The 19,761-nt window shown below is 40.3% G+C and overlaps 1 protein-coding gene across 35 annotated transcripts in view; it reads left to right on the top strand.

Annotated features, from left to right (window-relative positions):
- COA1 (cytochrome c oxidase assembly factor 1) overlaps positions 1-19,761 on the top strand; it is an 80,070-nt gene that overhangs the window by 26,966 nt on the left and 33,343 nt on the right. For 24 of the 35 annotated variants that reach the window (XM_086396076.1, XM_086396063.1, XM_086396066.1 and 21 more), the window contains exon 2: positions 7,391-7,443. The exons of the other annotated variants lie outside the window; for them this stretch is intronic. Coding sequence is in view for 2 of the 24 variants with exons in the window: in XM_086396053.1 (XP_086252179.1) it covers positions 7,391-7,443 (53 nt within the window). In the remaining 22 variants the exon portion in view is untranslated. The remainder of the gene's footprint in view (positions 1-7,390; positions 7,444-19,761) is intronic. 35 annotated transcript variants of the gene reach the window in all.

The raw sequence follows: 19,761 nt of genomic DNA, 5'->3' as shown, positions 1-19,761 counted from the left end.
CTAAAGTGCATGTTTGATAGCCTAACTTGTCAAGATGTTGGGTAATAGATACCAACACATTTACTGGCTCCTACAAATGATTTAATCCTTGACTTGATACAGCACAAACTTCTTTCTTATTGCCCAGTGACTATTGTAGAATTAACTGGTGATGGGGGCTTAATTTTGCAGGAGCCTTAGTGGGTCAGTGTGATATGAATTAATTAGGACAACTAACTCTACTGGCCTTTTCAAATTAATCTTATTTTCCATGTGGCCGGGAGGCTTGAATTCACCCAAAATGTCTGTCTTCTCGTCACATTCCATTCTGTGTTAGGGAAAGGCAGAATGCATAATTCTGACACTTGCATTTGTTCATTGCCTGGCAGGGAAATTTGTTCAGTTCAGTTCAGTTGCTCAGTCATGTCTGATTCTTTGCAACCTCATGGACTGCAGCATGCCAGGCTTCCCTGTCCATCACCAACTCCCAGAGCTTGCTCAAACTCAGGTCCATCTAGTTGGTGATGCCATGAAACCATCTCATCCCCTGTTGTCCCCTTCTCCCCCTGCCCTCAATCTTTCTCAGCATCAGGGTCTTTTCCAGTGAGTCAGTTCTTTTCATCAGGTGGCCAAAGTATTGGAGTTTCAGCTTCAGCATCAGTCTTTCCAATGAATATTTAGGACTGACTTCCTTTAGGATGAACTGGTTGGATCTCCTTGCAGTCCAAGGGACTCTCAAGAGTCTTCTCCAACAACACAGTTCAAAAGCATCAATTCTTTGGCATTTAGCTTTCTTTATTCTGGAAAAACCATAACTCTGACTAGATGGACTTTTGGTGGCAAAATAATGTCTCTGCTTTTTAATATGCTGTCTAGAGTTGGACTGTGAAGAAGGCTGAGCGCCAAAGAAATGATGCTTTTGAACTGTGGTGTTGGAGAAGACTCTTGAGAGTCCCTTGGACTGCAAGGAGATCCAACTAGGCCGTTCTGAAGGAGATCAGCCCTGGGATTTCTTTGGAGGGAATGATGCTGAAGCTGAAACTCCAGTACCTTGTCCACCTCATGCGAAGAGCTGACTCATTGGAAAAGACTCTGATGCCTTGAGGGATTGAGGGCAGGAGGAGAAGGGAATGCCAGAGGATGAGATGTCTGGATGGCATCACTGACTCGAAGGACTTGAGTCTGAGTGAACTCCGGGAGTTTGTGATGGACAGGGAGGCCTGGCATGTTGCGATTCATGGGGTCGCAAAGAGTCGGACACGACTGAGTGACTGAACTGAACTGAACTGAAGTTGGTCATAACTTTTCTTCCAAGGAGCAAGTGTCTTTTAATTTGATGGCTGCAGTCACCATCTGCAGTGATTTTGGACCCCAAGAAAATAAAGTCTCTCACTGTTTCCATCGTTTCCCCATTTATTTGCCATGAAGTGATGGGACTCGATGCCATGATCTTAGTTTTTTGAATGTTGAGTTTTAAGTCAACTTCTTCACTGTCCTTTTTCACTTTCATCAAGAGGCTGTTTAGTTCTTTGCTTTCTGCCAAAAGGGTGGTGTCATCTGCATATCTGAGGTTATTGATATTTCTCCTGGCAGTCTTGATTCCAGCTTATCCTTCATCTAGACTGGCATTTTGCATGATGTACTCTGCATAGGCAAGTCTGGGTCAGTCTTTTGTGGGGTCATTGCTCCTTTCTCCTGGGTCCTGGTGCGCACAAGGTTCTGTTTGTGCCCTCCACGAGTTTATTTCCCAGTCCTGTGTAAGTTCTGGCAGCTCTGTGGTGGGGTTAATGACGACCTCCTCCAAGAGGGCTTATGCCATACCCAAGTCTGCTGCACCCAGAGCCTTGCCCCTGTGGCAGTCCACTGCTGACTCATACCTCCACAGGAGATGCTCAAACACAGTTCTGTCTCAGTCTCTGTGGGATCCCTGGCTACTGGTGCGCACAAAGTTTGTTTGAGCCCTCTGAGTATCTCTGGTGGTAATGAGGTTTGATTCTAAATACGAGTTTGCCCCTCCTACCCTCTTGCTGGGGCCTCTTTGCCCTTGAACTTGGGGTTTCTCCTCACAGCTGCTTCAGTGCTGTGCAGCTGCCGTTCCAGCCAACACAAGAGAAGACTCTACACATGGACATCACCAGATGGTCAATACCGAAATCAGATTGATTATATTCTTTGCAGCCAAAGATGGTGCAGCTCTATACAGTCAGCAAAAACAAGACTGGGAGCCGACTGTGGTTCAGATCATGAACTCCTTATTGCCAAATTCAGACTTATATTGAAGAAAGTAGGGAAGAACCACTAGACCATTCAGGTATGATCTAAATCAAATCCCTTATGATTATACAGTGGAAGTGAGAAATAGATTCAAGGGATTAGATCTGATAGAGTGCCTGATGAACTATGGAATGAGGTTCATGACATTGTACAGGAGACAGGGATCAAGAAAAAGAGTTGCAAAAAAGCAAAATGGCTGTCTGTTACAAATAGCTGTGAAAAGAAGAGAAGCTAAAAGCAAAGGAGAAAAGGAAAGATATACCTTTTTGAATGCAGAGTTCCAAAGAATGCAAGGAGAGATAAGAAAACCTTCCTTAGTGATCAATGCAAAGAAATAGAGGAAAACGATATAATGGGAAAGACTAGAGATCTCTTCAAGAAAATTAGAGGTACCAAGGGAACATTTCATACAAAGATGGGCTTGATAAAGGACAGAAATGGTATGGACCTAACAGAAGCTGAAGATATTAAGAAGAGGTGGCAAGAGTACACAGAAGAACTGTACAAAAAAGATCTTCACGACCCAGATAATCATGATGGTGTGATCACTCATTTAGAGCCAGACATCCTGGAATACGAAGTCAAGTGGGCCTTGGAAGCATCATTACAAACAAAGCTAGTGGAGGTGATAGAATTCCAGTTGAGCTATTTCAAATCCTAAAAGATGATGCTGTGAAAGTGCTGCACTCAACATGCCAGCAAATTTGGAAAACTCAGCAGTGGCCACAGGACTGGAAAAGGTCAGTTTTCATTGCAATCCCAAAGAAAGGCAATGCCAAAGAATGCTCAAACTACGATACAATTTCAGTCATCTCACACACTAGTAAAGTAATGCTCAAAATTCACCAAGCCAGGCTTCAACAGTATGTGAACTGCCAAATTCCAGATGTTCAAGCTGGTTTTAAAAAAGGCCGAGGAAACAGAGATCAAATTGCCAACATCCGTGGATCATCAGAAAAGCAAGAGAGTTCCAGAAAAACATCTATTTCTGCTTTATTGACTATGCCAAAGCCTTTGACTGTGTGGATCACCACAAACTGTGGAAAATTCTGAAAGAGATGGGAATACCAGACCATCTGACCTGCCTCTTGAGAAATCTGTATGCAGGTCAGGAAGCAACAGAACTGGACATGGAACAGTAGACTGGTTCCAAATAGGAAAATGAGTACGTCAAAGCTGTGGCCACCCACTCCAGTACTCTTGCCTGGAAAATCCCATGGATGGAGGAGCCTGGTAGGCTATAGTCCATGGAGTTGCTAAGAGTTGGACACGACTGAGCAACTTCGCTTTCATTTTTCACTTTCATGCATTGGAGAAGGAAATGGCAACCCACTCCAGTGTTCTTGCCTGGAGAATCCCAGGGATGGGGGAGCCTGGTGGGCTGCCATTATGGGGTTGTACAGAGTTTGACATGACTGAAGTGACTTAGCAGCAGCAGTAGCAAGGCTGTATATTGTCACCCTGCTTATTTAAATTTTATGCAGAGTGTATCATGAGAAATGGTGGGCTGGATGAAGCAGAAGCTGGAATCAAGATTGCTGGGTGAAATATCAATAACCTCAGATATGCAGATGATACCACCCTTATGGCAGAAAGCGAGGAAGAACTAAACAGCCTCTTGATGACAGTGAAAGAGGACAGCGAAAAAATTGGGTTAAAACTCAGCATTCAGAAAATTAAGATCAGGGCATCTGATCCCATCACTTAATGGCAAATAGATGGGGAAACAGTGGAAACAGAGACTTTCTTTTCTTGGGCTCCAAAATCACTGCAGATGGTGACTGCAGCCATCAAAAGATGCTTACTCCTTGGAAGAAAAGTTATGACCAACCTAGACAGCATATTAAAAACAGAGACATACTTTGCCTCCAAAAGTCTGTCTAGTTAAAGCTATGGTTTTTCCCATAGTCTTGTATGAATGTCTGAGTTGGATTATAAAGAAAGCTGAGTGCCGAAGAATTGATGCTTTTGAACTGTGTTGTTGGAGAAGACTCTTGAGAGTCCCTTGGACTGCAAGGAGATCCAACCAGTTCATCCTAAAGGAAGTCAGTCCTGAATATTCATTGGAAGGACTGATGCTGAAGCTGAAACTCCAATACTTTGGCCACCTGATGAAAAGAACTGACTCACTGGAAAAGACCCCGATGCTGAGAAAGATTGAAGGCAGGGGGAAAAGAGGACGACAGAGGATGAGATGGTTTCATGGCATCACCGACTAGATGGACCTGAGTTTGAGCAAGCTCTGGGAGTTGGTGATGGACAGGGAGTCCTGGAGTGCTGCAGTCCATGGGGTCCCAAAGAGTCGGACGCGACTGGACTGACTGACTGACTCTGCATAGAAGTTAAATAAGCAGGGTGACAATATACAGCCTTGACATACTGCTTTCCCAATTTGGAACCAGTCCATTGTTCCTTGTCCAGTTTTAACTGTTGCTTCTTGACCTGCACACAGATTTCTCAGGAGGCAGGTAAGGTGGTCTGTTATTCCCATTTCTTGAAGAATTTTCCAGTTTGTTGTGGTCCGCATAGTCAGAGGCTTTGGTGTAGTCAATAAAGCAGAAGTAGATGTTTTTATGGAACTCCCTTGCATTTTCGATGATCCAGCAGATGTTGGGAATTTGGTCTCTGGTTCCTCTGACTTTTCTAAATCCAGCTCGAACATCTGGAAGTTCGCAGTTCACGTACTGTTGAAGCCTGGCTTGGTGAATTTTGAGCATTAATTTACTGGCATGTGAGATGAGTGAAATTGTGCAGTAGTTTGAACAGTTTTTGGCATTGCCTTTTTTTGGGATTGGAATGAAAACTGACCTTTTCCAGTCCTGTGGCCACTGCTGAGTTTTCCACATTTGCTGGCATATTGAGTGTAGCACTTTCACAGCAGCATCTTTAGGTTTGAAATAGCTCAACTGGAATTCCATCACTTCCACTAGCTTTGTTTGTAGTGATGCTTCCTGAGGCCCACTTGACTTAGTATTCCAGGAAGTCTGGCTCTAGGTGAGTGATCACACCATCATGGTTATCTGGGTCATGAAGATCTTTTTTGTACAGTTCTTCTGTGTACTCTTGCCACCTCTTCTTAATATCTTCTGCTTCTGTTAGGTCCATACCATTTCTGTTCTTTATTGAGCCCATCTTTGCATGAAATGTTTCCTTGGTATCTCTAATTTTCTTGAAGCGATCTCTAGGCTTTTCCATTTTATTGTTTTCCTCTATTTCTTTGCATTGATCACTGATGAGGGCTTTCTTTTCTCTCGTTTCTATTCCTTTGGAACTCTGCATTCAGATGGGTATTTTTTCCTTTTCTCATTTGTCTTTCACTTCTCTTCTTTTCTCAGGTATTTGTAAGGCCTCCTCAGACCACCATTGTGCCTTTCTGCGTTACTTTTTCTTGGGGATGGTCTTGATCACTGCCTCCTGCACAGTGTCACGAACCCTCATCCACAGTTCTTCATGCACTCTATCAGAGCTAATGCCTTGAATCTATATGTCACTTCCAGGTCTTGTTCCTTGTCTGGAAGGGAAATTTTTTATTGATGCAAAATTTCTTGACTCACTGTGAAGATTTATTAGCCCCTTTTGGGCCCTCCTTCCTTCTCCATCAAGTAATTTCCCAGGTATAAGGAAGAAGATATTTTAAATTTTTATAGGCCTTAGAGACTTTGGTGAGTGTTGTTGATCAGCTAATTCTGCAGATGGTATGTTGTTGGGTCTTGCTTTTTTTCTTTTTTCCATTAGGATGATCTCTGCCATCTAAGCATAATGTTTAGACAATTTGCATTTATTATCAACATGATCAATTTAAAATTTCCCATCTTGTTCTCTGTTTTCTAAATGTCTCTTTATTCCTCTTTCTTCATGTTTTCCTCGTTTCTTTTGGATTAACAGTATTTTTTTGTGATTCCATTCTATCTCCATTATTGGCTTATTAGCTGTACCTTTTGTTTTACTTTCTAGTAGTTACTCTAGAGTTTATATAGCTAATTATTAATTTATCTTTAAGTGATATACCATTTCACACAGGAATCTTACACAGTATACTTCCATTCTGCGTCCTCATCTTATGTTATTTTATCACATTTTACTTCTACTTGTTATAAACCACATACCTAATTATTGAACTTTCTTTAAAGAGCCAGTTAGTTTTTTCCAGCTTTTGAGGTATAATTTACAAAACTATATTTAAAGTGTACAACGTGATGATTTGATATTGGTATAGATTGTGAAAGTATTTCCAGAATCAACTTAACCATTACCTTAGTGATTGTGTGTGTGTGTGTGACAACCTTTAATATCTACTCTCTGCAAATTTCAGTTATCTAATACAGAATATAATCACCATTCTGTACTTTCATTGTGCTGTTTTTGCGGTAGTCATGTTGTACTTAGATTCTCAGGACTTTTTCATCTAATAACTGAAAGTTTGTACCCTTTAACCTCTCTCCATTTCCCTAGTCTCCGGCAACCACCCTACCACTCTGTTTCTGTGAGTTCAGCTTTCTTTTAAGAGTGTCCAGTATTTGAGATTATGCAATATTTCTTTTTATTTCTCTGGGTTATCTCACTTAGCATAATGTCCTCCGGTTTCATCCAGGTTGTTACAAATGATAGGATTTCCTTGTGTGTGTGTTTTTTTAATGGCTTAATATTATTCCTTTGTATTTACATCTTTTTATACACAATTTTAGTTGCATGCAGAGTGTTGAACACATCCCTCATCAAAGTGTGAAGCAGGGGGGAGCCTGCCATTGGGTGGGAGAGTGTGTGTGAGTGAGGTGCACAGATCGTTGAGGTTACTGAAGGTGAGGCCTCCCCAGCAGTTCAGCTGTGGACTTGCTGCTGTCCTTGAAATGGTTAGTAGGATCCATGTTACTTTGACACGTCTCTGGCTCTGGCAGCCCCTCCCTGCCCCTCAGTTGTACATTCACCTCAGTACCCCTAGATGGGGCAGGAAAGAAGTGGGTCCTTTTGGCAGTATGCTGTCCAGCTGGGGAAGCTGAGTACTCACTTGCATGCTCTCAAACATTCCATGGTGGGAGAAATAGCTGGCGAGAGATCCTGAGTTACACCACTGTTGGGGAGAGGGTAACGTGGTTGTTTTACTTCTACATCTAATCCCTTTTTTATTTTGCTCCCGTAGTGTCCTGGAGCTTCTCTGCTGGACTCCAGAGTTCTACAAAAGCTGCCTTCTTGGTAGGTGATTGTCCTAGTCAGTTGGTCTTTGGGGAAATAGCAGTAGAAAACTCTTGTGCCATCTTGCTGATGTCATTTCAATTAACCTTTAAAAAGATTAAAATTGAGAGAAAAATGTCCTTAGCATTTAGCCATGTGTTTTATATTGTAGGCCTCTCTGGCTTTTTTGTGGTTACAAGTTTCCATTTGGTATTTTTCTTCTGCTGGAAGAACTTTAATATTTCTCATGAGATAAGTCAGAGAAAGACAAATACTGTATGATATCACTTATATGAAGAATAGGAAAAAAACAAACTCATAGAAACAGAGTAAAATGTTGGTTACCAGAGGATCGTAGGTGGATGGATAGGAAAAATGTTTAAGAGGACAGACTTGCTACCAAGTAGTTAAATAAGTGGTAGAGAATTAATGCATAGTACAGAGACTACAGATAATATTGTTACAATCATCAAACTTGCTAAGAAACAAACTCAGTTATTCCAACCACTAAAAAGAAAATAGTTAAATAATGTGATAAAGGTGATTATTGCTACAAAGGCAATTGTATTACAATATAAATTGTATACCTTAAATTTACACGATGTTATATGTCAAATATATTTTTGCTGAAGTATGGTTGCTTTATAATGTCGTTAGTTTCTGCTGTACAGCAAACTGAATCAGCCACATGTATTCATATATCCTGTCTTCCTTGGATTTCCTTCCCATTTAGGTCACCACAGGGCTTTGAGTAGAATTCCCTGTACTATATAGTTCATTCTTATTAGTTATTTCATTTAGTTCAGTTCAGTCACTCAGTTGTGTCCGACTCTTTGTGACCCCAAGAATCACAGCATGCCAGGCCTCCCTGTCCATCACCAGCTCCCGGAGTTTACCCAGACTCGAGTCCATTGAGTCGGTGATGCCATCCAGCCATCTCATCCTCTGTCGTCCCCTTCTCCTCCTGCCCCCAATCCCTCCCAGCATCAGGGTCTTTTCCAATGAGTCAACTCTTCGCATGAGGTGGCCAAAGTACTGAAGTTTCAGCTTCAGCATCAGTCCTTCCAATGAACTTCCAGGACTGATCTCCTTTAGGATGAACTGGTTGGATCTCCTTGCAGTACAGGGGACTCTCAAGAGTCTTCTCCAGCACCACAGTTCAAAAGCATCAATTCTTCGGCACTCAGCCTTCTTCACAGTCCAACTCTCACATCCATACATGACCACTGGAAAAACCGTGACTAGATGGACCTTTGTTGGCAAAGTAACGTTTCTGCTTTTCAATATGCTATCTAGGTTGGTCATTACTTTCCTTCCAAGGAGTAAGCGTCTTTTAATTTCATGGGGGCAATCACCATCTGCAGTGATTTTGGAGCCCCAAAATATAAAGTCTGACACTGTTTCCACTGTTCCCCCATCTCTTTCCCATGAAGTGATGGGACTGAATGCCATGATCTTTGTTTTTTGAATGTTGAACTTTAAGCCAACTTTTTAACTCTCCTCTTTCACTTTCATCAAGAGGCTTTTGAGTTCCTCTTCACTTTCTGCCATAAGGGTGGTGTCATCTGCATATCTGAGGTTATTGATATTTCTCCCCGCAATCTTGATTCCAGCTGTGCTTCCTCCAGCCCAGTGTTTCTCATGATGTAATCTGCATATAAGTTAAATAAGCAGGGTGACAATATACAGCCTTGATGTACTCCTTTTCCTATTTGGAACCAGTCTGTTGTTCCATGTCCAGTTCTAACTGTGGCTTCCTGACCTGCATATAGGTTTCTCAAGAGGCAGGTCAGGTGGTCTGGTATTCCCATCTCTTTCAGAATTTTCCACAGTTTATTGTGATCCACACAGTCAAAAACTTTGGCATAGTCAATAAAGCAGAAATAGATGTTTTTCTGGAACTCTCTTGCTTTTTCGATGATCTAGTGGATGTTTGCAATTTGACCTCTGGTTCCTCTGCCTTTTCTAAAACCAGCTTGAACATCTGGAAGTTCATGGTTCACGTATTGCTGAAGCCTGGCTTGGAGAATGTTAAACATTACTTTACCAGCGTGTGAGATGAGTACAGTTGTGTGGTAGTTCGAGCAGTCTTTGGAATTGCCTTTCTTTAGGATTGGAATGAAAGCTGAGTAAAGTTATTTCATGAGTAGTGTATATATCCCAGTCTCCCAATCCTTACCAGCCCCCCTTCCCCTCTTGGTACTCATACATTTGTTCTCCGTGTCTCTATTTCTGCTTTGCAGATAGGTTCATCTATGCCATTTTTCTAGATTCTACATATATGCATTAATATACAATATTTGTTTTTCTCTTTCTGACTTCATTCTGTATGACTGTTTCTAGGTCCATCCACGTCTGATGGCACCATTTCGTTCCTTTTTGTGGCTGAGTAATATTCCACGGTATAAATGTACCACATTTTCTTTATCCATTCCTCTGCTGGTGGAGGTTTGGGTTACTTCCATGTCCTGGCTATTGTAAATAGTGCTGCAATGAACACTGGGGGTGAGGGGTACATCATGTATCTTTTTAATTATATTTTTCTCCAGGAGTATGCCCAGGAGTGGGATTGCTGGGTCATATGGTAGTTCTGTGTTTAGTTTTTTGGGGAACCTCCATACAACCTCCGTAGTGGTTGTACCAGTTTACATTCCCACCAACAGTGTAGGAGAGTTCCATTTTCTCCATACCCTCTCCAACATTTATTGTTTATGAAATTTTTGATGATGACCATTCTGACCTGTGTGAAGTGATACCTCATTGTAGTTTTCATTTGCATTTCTCTAATAGTGATATTGGGCTTCCATGGTAGCTCAGCTGGTGAAGAGTCTGCCTGTAATGCAGGAGACCCTGATTTGATTCTTGAGTCAGAAAGATCCACTGACGAAAGGATAGGCTACCCACTCCAGTATTCTTGGGCTTCCCTGGTGGTTCAGCTGGTAAAGAATATGTCTGCAATGCAGGAGACCTGGGTTCTATCCCTGGGTTGGGAAGATTCCCTGGAGAAGGGAAAGGCTACCCACTCCAGTATTCTGGCCTGGAGAATTCCATGAACTGTATAGTCCACGGTGTCACAAAGAGTCGAACACAACTGAGCGACTTGCACTTTCAGCAGTGATGTTGAGCATCATTTCATGTGCTTGTTTGCCGTACGGAAGTCTTCTTTGGAAAATTGTCAGTTTAGTCTTCTGCCCATTTTTTTGATTGGGTTGTTTGTTTTTTTGATATTGATCTATATGAGCTGTTTGTATATTTTGGAGATGAATTCCTTGTCAGTTGCTTTATTTGCAAATATTTTCTTGCATTCTGCGGTTGTCTTTTTGTCTTACTTACGGCTTCCTTTGGGCTTCCCTGGTGGCTCAGTGGTAAAGAATTTGCCTCTTAATGCAGGAGATGGCAGGTTTAAGTGTTAGTCACTTAGTCATGTTTGCCTCTTTGCGACCCCATGGACTGTAGCCCACCAGGCTCTTCTGTCCATGGAATTCTCCAGGCAAGAATACTGGAGTGTGTATGGTTTTAGGGAGTGCTCTAATTTCATTCTTTTTACGTGTAGCTCTCTTGTATTAATTCCTAGCTCCACTTATTGAAGAGACTGTCTTTTCTCCATTGTATATTCTTGTTTCTTTTGTCAAAGATTAGGTGACCATAGATATGTGGGTTTATCTGTAGGCTTTCTATCTTATTCCATTGATCTATATTTCTGTTTTTGTGCCAGTACCATACTATCTTGATTACTGTAGCTTTGTAGTACAACCCGAAGTCTGGGAGCCTGATTCCTCCAGCTCTGTTTTTCTTTCTCAAGATAGCTTTGGCTCTTGAGGGTCTTTTGTGTTTCCATACAAATTGTAAATTTTTTTGTTCTAATTCTGTGGAAAATGCCATTAGTAGTTTGATAGAGATTGCCCTGAATCTGTAAAATGCTTTGGGTAGTATGGTCATTTTCACAATATTGATTCTTGCAACCCAAGAACATGATACATATTTCCATCTGTTATCTTTGATTACTTTCATCAGTATATTTCAAATGTTTCAATTAAAAAATTTCTCATAGTGCATGTCTGTTTTCAGTGAATTCTATCAGCTTTTATTTATCTGCAAAAGTTTTTATTTTGCTTTCATTTGTGGAAAATATTTGTGTTGCGTATAGAATGTTGTTAATATTTTTTCTCTCTTGTTTTTTTTTATTCTTTCCACTGAGAAGTGTTTCCTGACATATGGACAGATTTCCTTCTCAGGACCCTCATCTCCATCTCTGACCACTAAAGCTCAGCAAAACTACCCACAAACGCACAGACAGCAGATTGCAGCCAGTCTCTCTGTTTTCCCCTCATTTTCATTTGGCTCAAGGAACTCGGTCAAGATGTTATCGTTCAGGCAGAGATGATGATGAAGCGAATTAAACCATGCTGATAGGATTGACTTAGCTAAATAGTGGTGAAGAGCTGAGAGGACTGATGTGTGGAGTAAGAAGTATCCCGAAGACTGACTGTGCTCATCCTGGAAAACATTTTCTTTGTAAAGTAGAACCCAGATTTTCAGTTGGACATACTGTTGTTGCCCAATGAAAAGATTGAAAATCAAGTTTTTTTTGTAGCTAGATGTGACCATATCACTAAATTCAGTTTAGTGAGATGAAAGAAGTGCTGTGTGCAACTTCTAGAAAGTGTTATTAGAAGGATTGAACCCTGCTTCCACTCTTTCCTACTGGCTATTATAGGCATGTGATAGCAGGCGCCCAAGCAGCTACCCTGGGCCTTGAAGGTGGGGACATGTTTTGAGAATGACACAGCATCAAGAGGGAAAAAGCCTGGCACTGTGAACCTGTACACACTGGCCCAGCTGCATCTGGGCTTCTTTTTTCGTGAGAATACAATTACCTTGTGTAAGCCATTGGCTTTATCTGTTGTCTGTTTTTGCTCTTGTTGTATGTGGTCGAACTTAATCCTGACTAATGAAAGCCAGGTGACAGAGGAGGCCCAGGTTTGAATCCTGGATGACTGAACAAGTAGTAATGCATTTGGTAAAGAGCAAACAGGTTAGGGGCTTCTAAAGGTAGATAATCCTATAAAACAATTAAACACCGACATGAATAAATCTCAACAGTTAAATTACTTTTTAAAACCTGAAAAGACTAAAGCTTGTTTTTAATTTGAATCCTTTTTCCTTTTGCTTTCTTAGACATGAACATTGATCTCATATGTTAATCATGGGAGGAATTTGATGACTTAGTCTTACATCATAATGGAGTTCTAAAATACTAAGTCTCCCTCTGCCTCATTTTCCTGTTAATGGAGTTACAGGTCTTAATCACATTCTTGAATTAGAGACTTTTAGGTTTGGGGATCCTCAAAAGATTAATTGAAATAAAACATGGAAGAATGCATGATATATTGAAACTATTTATAAAGGGCTTTTTTCTCTTTGGATAAGGTCTTTGCCCTGTCACTTACTGTTAACCTTTATCACATGTTTGAACTTTCATGTCAAAATTGTTGTTGAGCACACCTAGGGAAAAATAAATTGAGTTTACCTTTTTGGCTTTATTATCATAAAACATTGAAATGACAGTAATTTGGTGGAGATTCCAGTTCGCTTTTTTATCCTTTAAGCCAATCACAGAATTTTTAGGATGCAGGTATATTTGTAATCTATTTTCTCCCTCTGACCTTTCTTCTCCAGGACAAAGGTGATGGATTTGTGGTGGTAGTTTTAAGCTTGAAGCCACCAGGGAAACATTTAAAATGTCTTTAGGCAAGCTTGTTTTTCCTGTCTTCTTGCTTGGTAGTTAGTGTTGAAAGCTGAGTATCTCTTTGCTTTTTTAAAAGTTTGTCTTCTCTAGGTGCTGGCAAACAAGTTGAAATTTAAATGACCTATGGAATTCTTCAAGGCAGTGACTGTATGTGGGAAAAGGAAACCTTGAGGCAGATTCTGAACTAGAGTGATGTAATGCATCCCCGGAAAGCAGTGGTTGGAATTTAGGTAGCTCTGAGCAGGTAACTTAATAGCAGAGGATACTATACCTCTGCTATACCAGAAACAAGCAGGTATAAAAGAAGAAAAGAAATGGGAACAGTAAGACCATTGATAACAAAATAGAGGAGGGAGTAGGGTTTAGGGCCTCTCTGGAAATCCTTAGAGGCCGATGGCTTTAAAAGCCAAGACTACTTCATGTTTCTTTTGATAAAACAGTCATTACAAAATAATAATAAGGCTCAGGCCAGTATCAACACTGAAATTTCACCTATATTATGTCAATTTTTTAATACTTGTTTTAATGGCCTAGGGCAGTGTCATGTACAAAAGACTATCACCCAGACTGTGCATTTCATTGAAAACCAAGGCAGGCGTACTTGGAACTGAATTGACAGCTTTGTGGCTGTAAAGATAAATATAGCACTTTTCAGGTAGTGAATTCATGAATAATCAATGAACCAGCAAAGGACAAAAAGTGACATATGGCAGCCTGGTGTGGATTAAGTGTGATTGTCACTTTCCCCTTCCCACCTTTTTCCTTTCTTTGATTTATTGAAAGAAACAAAGGCAGCCTCACGTAGCCAGAACACAGTACCTCTGGAAAAATCCATGTAGACAAAGTGTTTACCAGCAAGTTTATTCATTAAATGTCTCCTCTTCTCTTTGGTTGTTTTAATAGGCCAGCCCAAGTTGTTTGTGTTAATTGAAATTGTATTCAAAATGAAAGTTTAAACGAGTAAACCAGTTTCTGTTTTTTTAAAAATTACTACTGTACAGTATTTTCAAATCAGTAACACGTAACTAGTTACGCTAATGTTGCACAGTGTTCTCATGCTTTTACCTAGTGTGTAAACCACGCGAGGTAGAAGGCATTCTTGGTTTTTCCCTTTGTAGCAACCAACAGTTTATTGGAGTCAATGATGATTTTATTATTTTTAACAAAAAAAAGGAAACCCCAACAGATTTCACAAAATTCCTTGGTAACACCAAGGTTTTGCAGAATAATAATCTGAGGGGCTGTTAATGGGAAGGTGTTTGTTCACAGCTCAAATAATAACCATAGCATTTTAAAACAATATTCTTCCTGGCAGCTATTGAAGGGTGGGATTTTAGTCCAGTGAGTCAGTTTGCACCTTTTGTTCACCTGGCTTTGTGCCAGGGATCTGATCCTGAAAGATTTAACATTGGAGAGTCTCTGAATAGTCTGATTCTCCAGTCTCAAAATTCTGCTCTAGTTTTTCCAAACCCCTTGAAATTGTCAGAGGAATCAGTGGTAAGATTAAAAAAGAGATTATTTGCTTTGAATGGCTCCTCCTGTTCCTCTACTTTCCAAAAAGTTCTGGAAACTTACTCTTAGACATGCAGATTCCCATCTGATTATGAAATATTTTGTTGATTTATTTGTAAATAATGTGGATCTTGTGGAAGTTTTACTGTGACCTCAGAAATCAAGGTGTGATTTGGGTTAGGTTTGTCGTATTCGACATCAGAGATGGTGTGCAGACCAGAAGTCGAGTCTATGACAGTAGGATGTCCATGGGGCATCCCTTTCCATCTTTCAGAAACAGTTAAAATGATTTTTATGATGGAATTGAGTACCACGAAATACTATCATGGTGGAGAGATTATAAGAGACACTTTGTTTTCTTGGTGGTGTAGAGAATCCTGGCTTCACTGATGGCTTCCAGAGGGGAATGGACCTGAAGGGAATGTAGCCTAAAGAACCCTCTTCAGAACTCGTTCTCCTCTTGGTCCCTTTGCCCATTCCAAATTGTGAATGCCATTGTTGTTGTTGTTCAGTCGCTAAGTCATGTCCAACTCTTTGCAATCCCTTGAGCAGCGGCATGCCAGACTTCCCTGTCCTTTACTATCCCCCGGACTTTGCTCAAACTTACATCCATTGTGTCAATGATGCCATCCAACCGTCTCATCCTCCTCTTTCACCCCCTTCTCTTCCTGCTCTCCATCTTTCCTAGTATCAAAATCTTCTCTAATGTGTGGGCTTTTAGCATCAGGTACTTTCACTTTTTACTTTCATGCATTGGAGAAGGAAATGGCAACCCACTCTAGTGTTCTTGCCTAGAGAATCCCAGGGATGGGGGAGCATGGTGGGCTGCCATCTATGAGGTCGCACAGGGTCAGACATGACTGAAGTGATGCAGCAGCAGCAGCAGCCGCCGAAGTATTGAAACTTTAGCATCAGTCCTTCCAGTGAATATTCAGGATTGATTTCATTTAAGATTGACTGGTTTGTTCTCCTTGAAGTTCAAGGGACTCTCAAGAGTCTTCTCCAGTACCACAGTTTGAAAGCATCAGTTCTTTGGCACTCAGCCTTCTTTATGGTCCAACTCTCACATCTCTGGATGATGTGATACGGTTTACTGGAAAAACCATAGCTTTGATTTTATGGACCTTTGTCGGCAAAGTAATGTCTCTGCTTTGTAATACGCTGTCTAGGTTTGTCATAGCTCTCCTTCCAAGGAGCAAGCATCTTTTAATTTCATGGCTCCATGGCTGCAGTCACCATCCACAGTGATTTTGGAGCCCAAGAAAATAAAATATGCTGTTGTTTTCAGTTTTTCCCCATCTGTTTGCTATGAAGTGATGGGACTGGATGCTATGATCTTAAAATCTGCTGCTGTTTTCAGTTTTTCCCCATCTGTTTGCTATGAAGTGATGGGACTGGATGCTATGATCTTAGTTTTTTGAATATTGAGTTTTAAGCCAGCTTTTCTACTCTCCTTTTCCACCCTCATCAAGAAGCTCTTTAGTTCCTCTTTGCTTTTTGCTATTAGAGGGGTATCATCTGCATGTTTTAGGTTCTTGATGTTTCCCCCTGCAGTGTTGATTCCAGCTTGTGAGTCATCCAGCCTGGCATTTCTCATGATATACCCTGCATGTAAGTTAAATAAGCAGAGTGACAATATACAGCCTTGATGAACTCCTTTCTCAATTTTGAATCAATCTGTTGTTCCATGTCCGGTTCTAACTGTTGCTCCTTGCTGCTGCTGCTATGTCAATTCAGTCGTGTCCAACTCTGTGTGACCCCTTGACCTGCATACAAATCTACCTACCTCCCTGAGGAGGTAGTCTGGTAGTAAGGTAGTCTGGTATGCCCATCTCTTTTAAGAATTTTCCACAATTAGTTGTTATCCACACAGTAAAGGCCTTAGCGAGGTCAGTGAAGCAGAAGTAGATGTTTTTCTGGAATTCTGGCATTGCATATACACAATCTTTTGGACTGGGTCAAGAGTGTGATTGTTAGTGCCATAAAGAGTGCCAGCTTGTAATCTTGCAGTCGAGTATGGTCATTAAGGACATACACTGGGAATCTCTGCTCTCAGATGGTGGTATATTGTATTTTCCAAAGATGGCTGCATTTCCAGCCCCCTGCTCTTTCTAGTCTGTGACCCTGATACTCCTCCCATGAGAGGAGGGGTCTCTATCCTCTCCTCTTGAATCTGCACAGGCTTGAGATTTGCCTATGACTAATGGAATGTCGCAGAAGTGCTGAGTGATGTCTGAAGCTGGGTCAGAAAAGACAGTTTATTCTCTGCCTCGTTTCCAGGACCCTTGCCCTTGGATCCCAATGCTGCCGTGCAAGGTGTCCTACGTGCTGAAGCTGCTGTGCTGCAGAGAAAGCACAGGACACAAGAGAGGCCGTGTGTACGTGCTCTAGGTGACAGCTCCAGCTAAGATGCTAGACCACAAGCAGCAACAGTCATACACACAAGTGAAAATTTCCCACATGACTCCCACCCCCAGCCATTGACGCGTCCCTAGTTGTTGAGTCTTCTTTGTTGTAGCCTCAGACATTGTACATTATGTTTGTGCTCTGTCCAAACCTCTGACCTACAGACTTCATTTGTGATAAAATTGTTTTTCAAGCCATTACATTTGGTGTAATTGTGTGATGTAGCTGTAGTGAGTGGAATGAAAATCTTGGCAAATTATTTGACTTTTGTGTCCCTTTTGTGTTTCCTATCTTTAAAATGTTCATGATAATAATAGTATTCCTAGACAAAAATGAGTTAATTATGTAAAGCATTTAGTGAAGTACCTGGCACATAGGAAGGGTTTATTAAATGTTAGCTGTTAACTAGGGGAAATCCATTAGACACTAAGTGTGTGGGGAAGCACTCTCATGTAAGAAATAGCTCAGCTTGACTTCATTAATGAAATTTTCATCATGATATATAAAAAGGGACAAAAAGAAGATTGTCACACTTTTAAGTGATATGGAGAAGATGTCAGTGTTTACATCACCATGTATAAAATCATGGATCATTAAAAATGTATACAGTCCTTTTAAGTCTTGATCCTCATCTTGTTGTGAAGGAATTAGTTATTTTGCTCCTTCTCTATTAGTCAGCACCTATCACCATGATATTTTAGTTGACTATATGTTGAAACACAGAGATTACCAGTTTCTTTTTGTTTTTAAAAATGTACTTGTTTAAAATATTGACTTTAGGCTAGCTACTCAGGTAGTTCCAGAACAGCACCAAAGAGTTAAGTAGCAGTAAACCACTTAGTTTTGGAGGCATTTCCCCTAACTACTTACTACATTGAAGTTGGAGTAAACTGAGAAAGCCCGAGTGGTATATTTATGCTTTGACTTCTAATACTGGAGAATAAAATTAGATGAGGGGAAGAAGTTAGACAAGGCTTTAATCTATTCCCATTGTTTATTCACACTAATGAGACCATGAATGACTGAAGCCTACTGTTTTCTTCACATTTTGTATTTCATGATGTATTACAAGCCAGTTAACTTGACTAGAGATTTGCTCTATTTCTCCTGACTCTTAGCACCTCCACACCTACCTTTAACACTGTTCTCCGTGCATCTGTTCATAGGCTAAAAATTCCAATATGCAGCGTGGAAGAGAATGAAAGGAAACTGTTAGGATATTCCATTCCAGGGATGCAGTGCAGCTGTAGAAGTGGTGTTAAGAGGAGCCCTGCAACAGTTGTGCTCTTAGGATTTCAGATTAGCACTTATTTTTTTCTGTTAAAAGACAAACTACAGCACATTCCTGATGTAATAGTAATAAATTCTCCTCATAATATGAGAAGAGAGAATGATAGAAGATCTAAATCAGTTGAGCATAGTTGCATTGCTTGCTGAACTGAACCATTATGGACTGAACTTAACAATGTGACCAAGTTAAGATGTGAGCAAAATTTCACCATCCAGTGGATAGTGGCAGAATGGAGAGAATCAAGGATGATCTACATACTCTGCCATTTTAAAAATTGTGTATATTCTTTTTGCAAAGATAATAATCTTTATGGAAATTATGAAAGAAATGTATAGCACCAAAGAAGGGAACCATTGCCCAAAGATGATGAGGAAAGACTTAATAATTATCAATATGATTTAAGATGATATACAGAAGATATTTGTGGAAATGTAAGATTTTATTCTCAGCAAGGAAGCAAAAATATGACCTCTATAAAATCAAGACAAAAAGGCATAAGAAAAAATAAGATTTTAGGAGGAACTGGAAAGAAGATTAAAAATAAACCAAAAAGCCTGAAAATGCAGTAGCAGGATAAAAATCTGCAATGGCAGTTGTAAATAGCAGAGCTGATGCTGCAGAAAACAGAATCAATCCTATAGTGAGTATTTGAGATTGTCCAGAATAAGGAGAAAATGGTGACAGGAAGTGAGGTGATGAGGGTAAAGATGATAAATACTGAGGGCAGATAGAGGAAAAATAACTAATGAGTGTGGTATTTCTAAGGGAGAAATCAGAATAAATGTAACAAAAGCAAAAAATAAAAGTAGAAGAAAACTTCTGTGGGCTGACAGGTTTCTGAATCTGCAGGTCCAAAGTGTAGGCCTCATTGTGTTCTAGGTAAAATTAATGAAAATAAATCCCCACCTGTTTGAATTCTGATGGCATTTATAATTTTTAAAGAGAAGAACTCATAGATTCAAAAGTAAATGGTTATAGTGGTTAGTCTTCACTGCAGATTTCTTTTTATTTATCCTGTAGTGGATTCACTGGGCTTCTTTAAAACTATGATTTCATTAGTTCTGGAAAAATCGTACCCACTTTCTCATCAGATGTTACTTTTGCCATTCTCGTGTTCTTTAATTTCTTCAGTTTCTTTTGAAACTCCAGTTAAATATATATTAGACTTTCTCATATATTCTTCACATATCTCAACCTCTCTCATACATTTGTGATCTTTTGTCTCTTTGTGTTGAATCTTGTATGGTGGCTTCCAGTGATGTGCTGGTGAACTGGTTCTCCAGGGGAAAATAAAGCCCTGATTGGTAGCATTTGTTGATTTTTGCAGTATAAACATGGAAGTTTCAGACAACCAACATGACTTCACTGATGCAGGGTTAGA

Source organism: Bos grunniens, chromosome 4 (assembly GCF_055505025.1).
Source record: "Bos grunniens cultivar Pamir isolate PY7600 chromosome 4, Bosgru_T2T1.0, whole genome shotgun sequence".
Classification (NCBI taxonomy): Eukaryota; Metazoa; Chordata; class Mammalia; order Artiodactyla; family Bovidae; genus Bos; species Bos grunniens.
The sequence above is the reverse complement of the archived record's forward strand: the minus strand, read 5'-3'. Positions and strand labels throughout refer to the sequence as shown.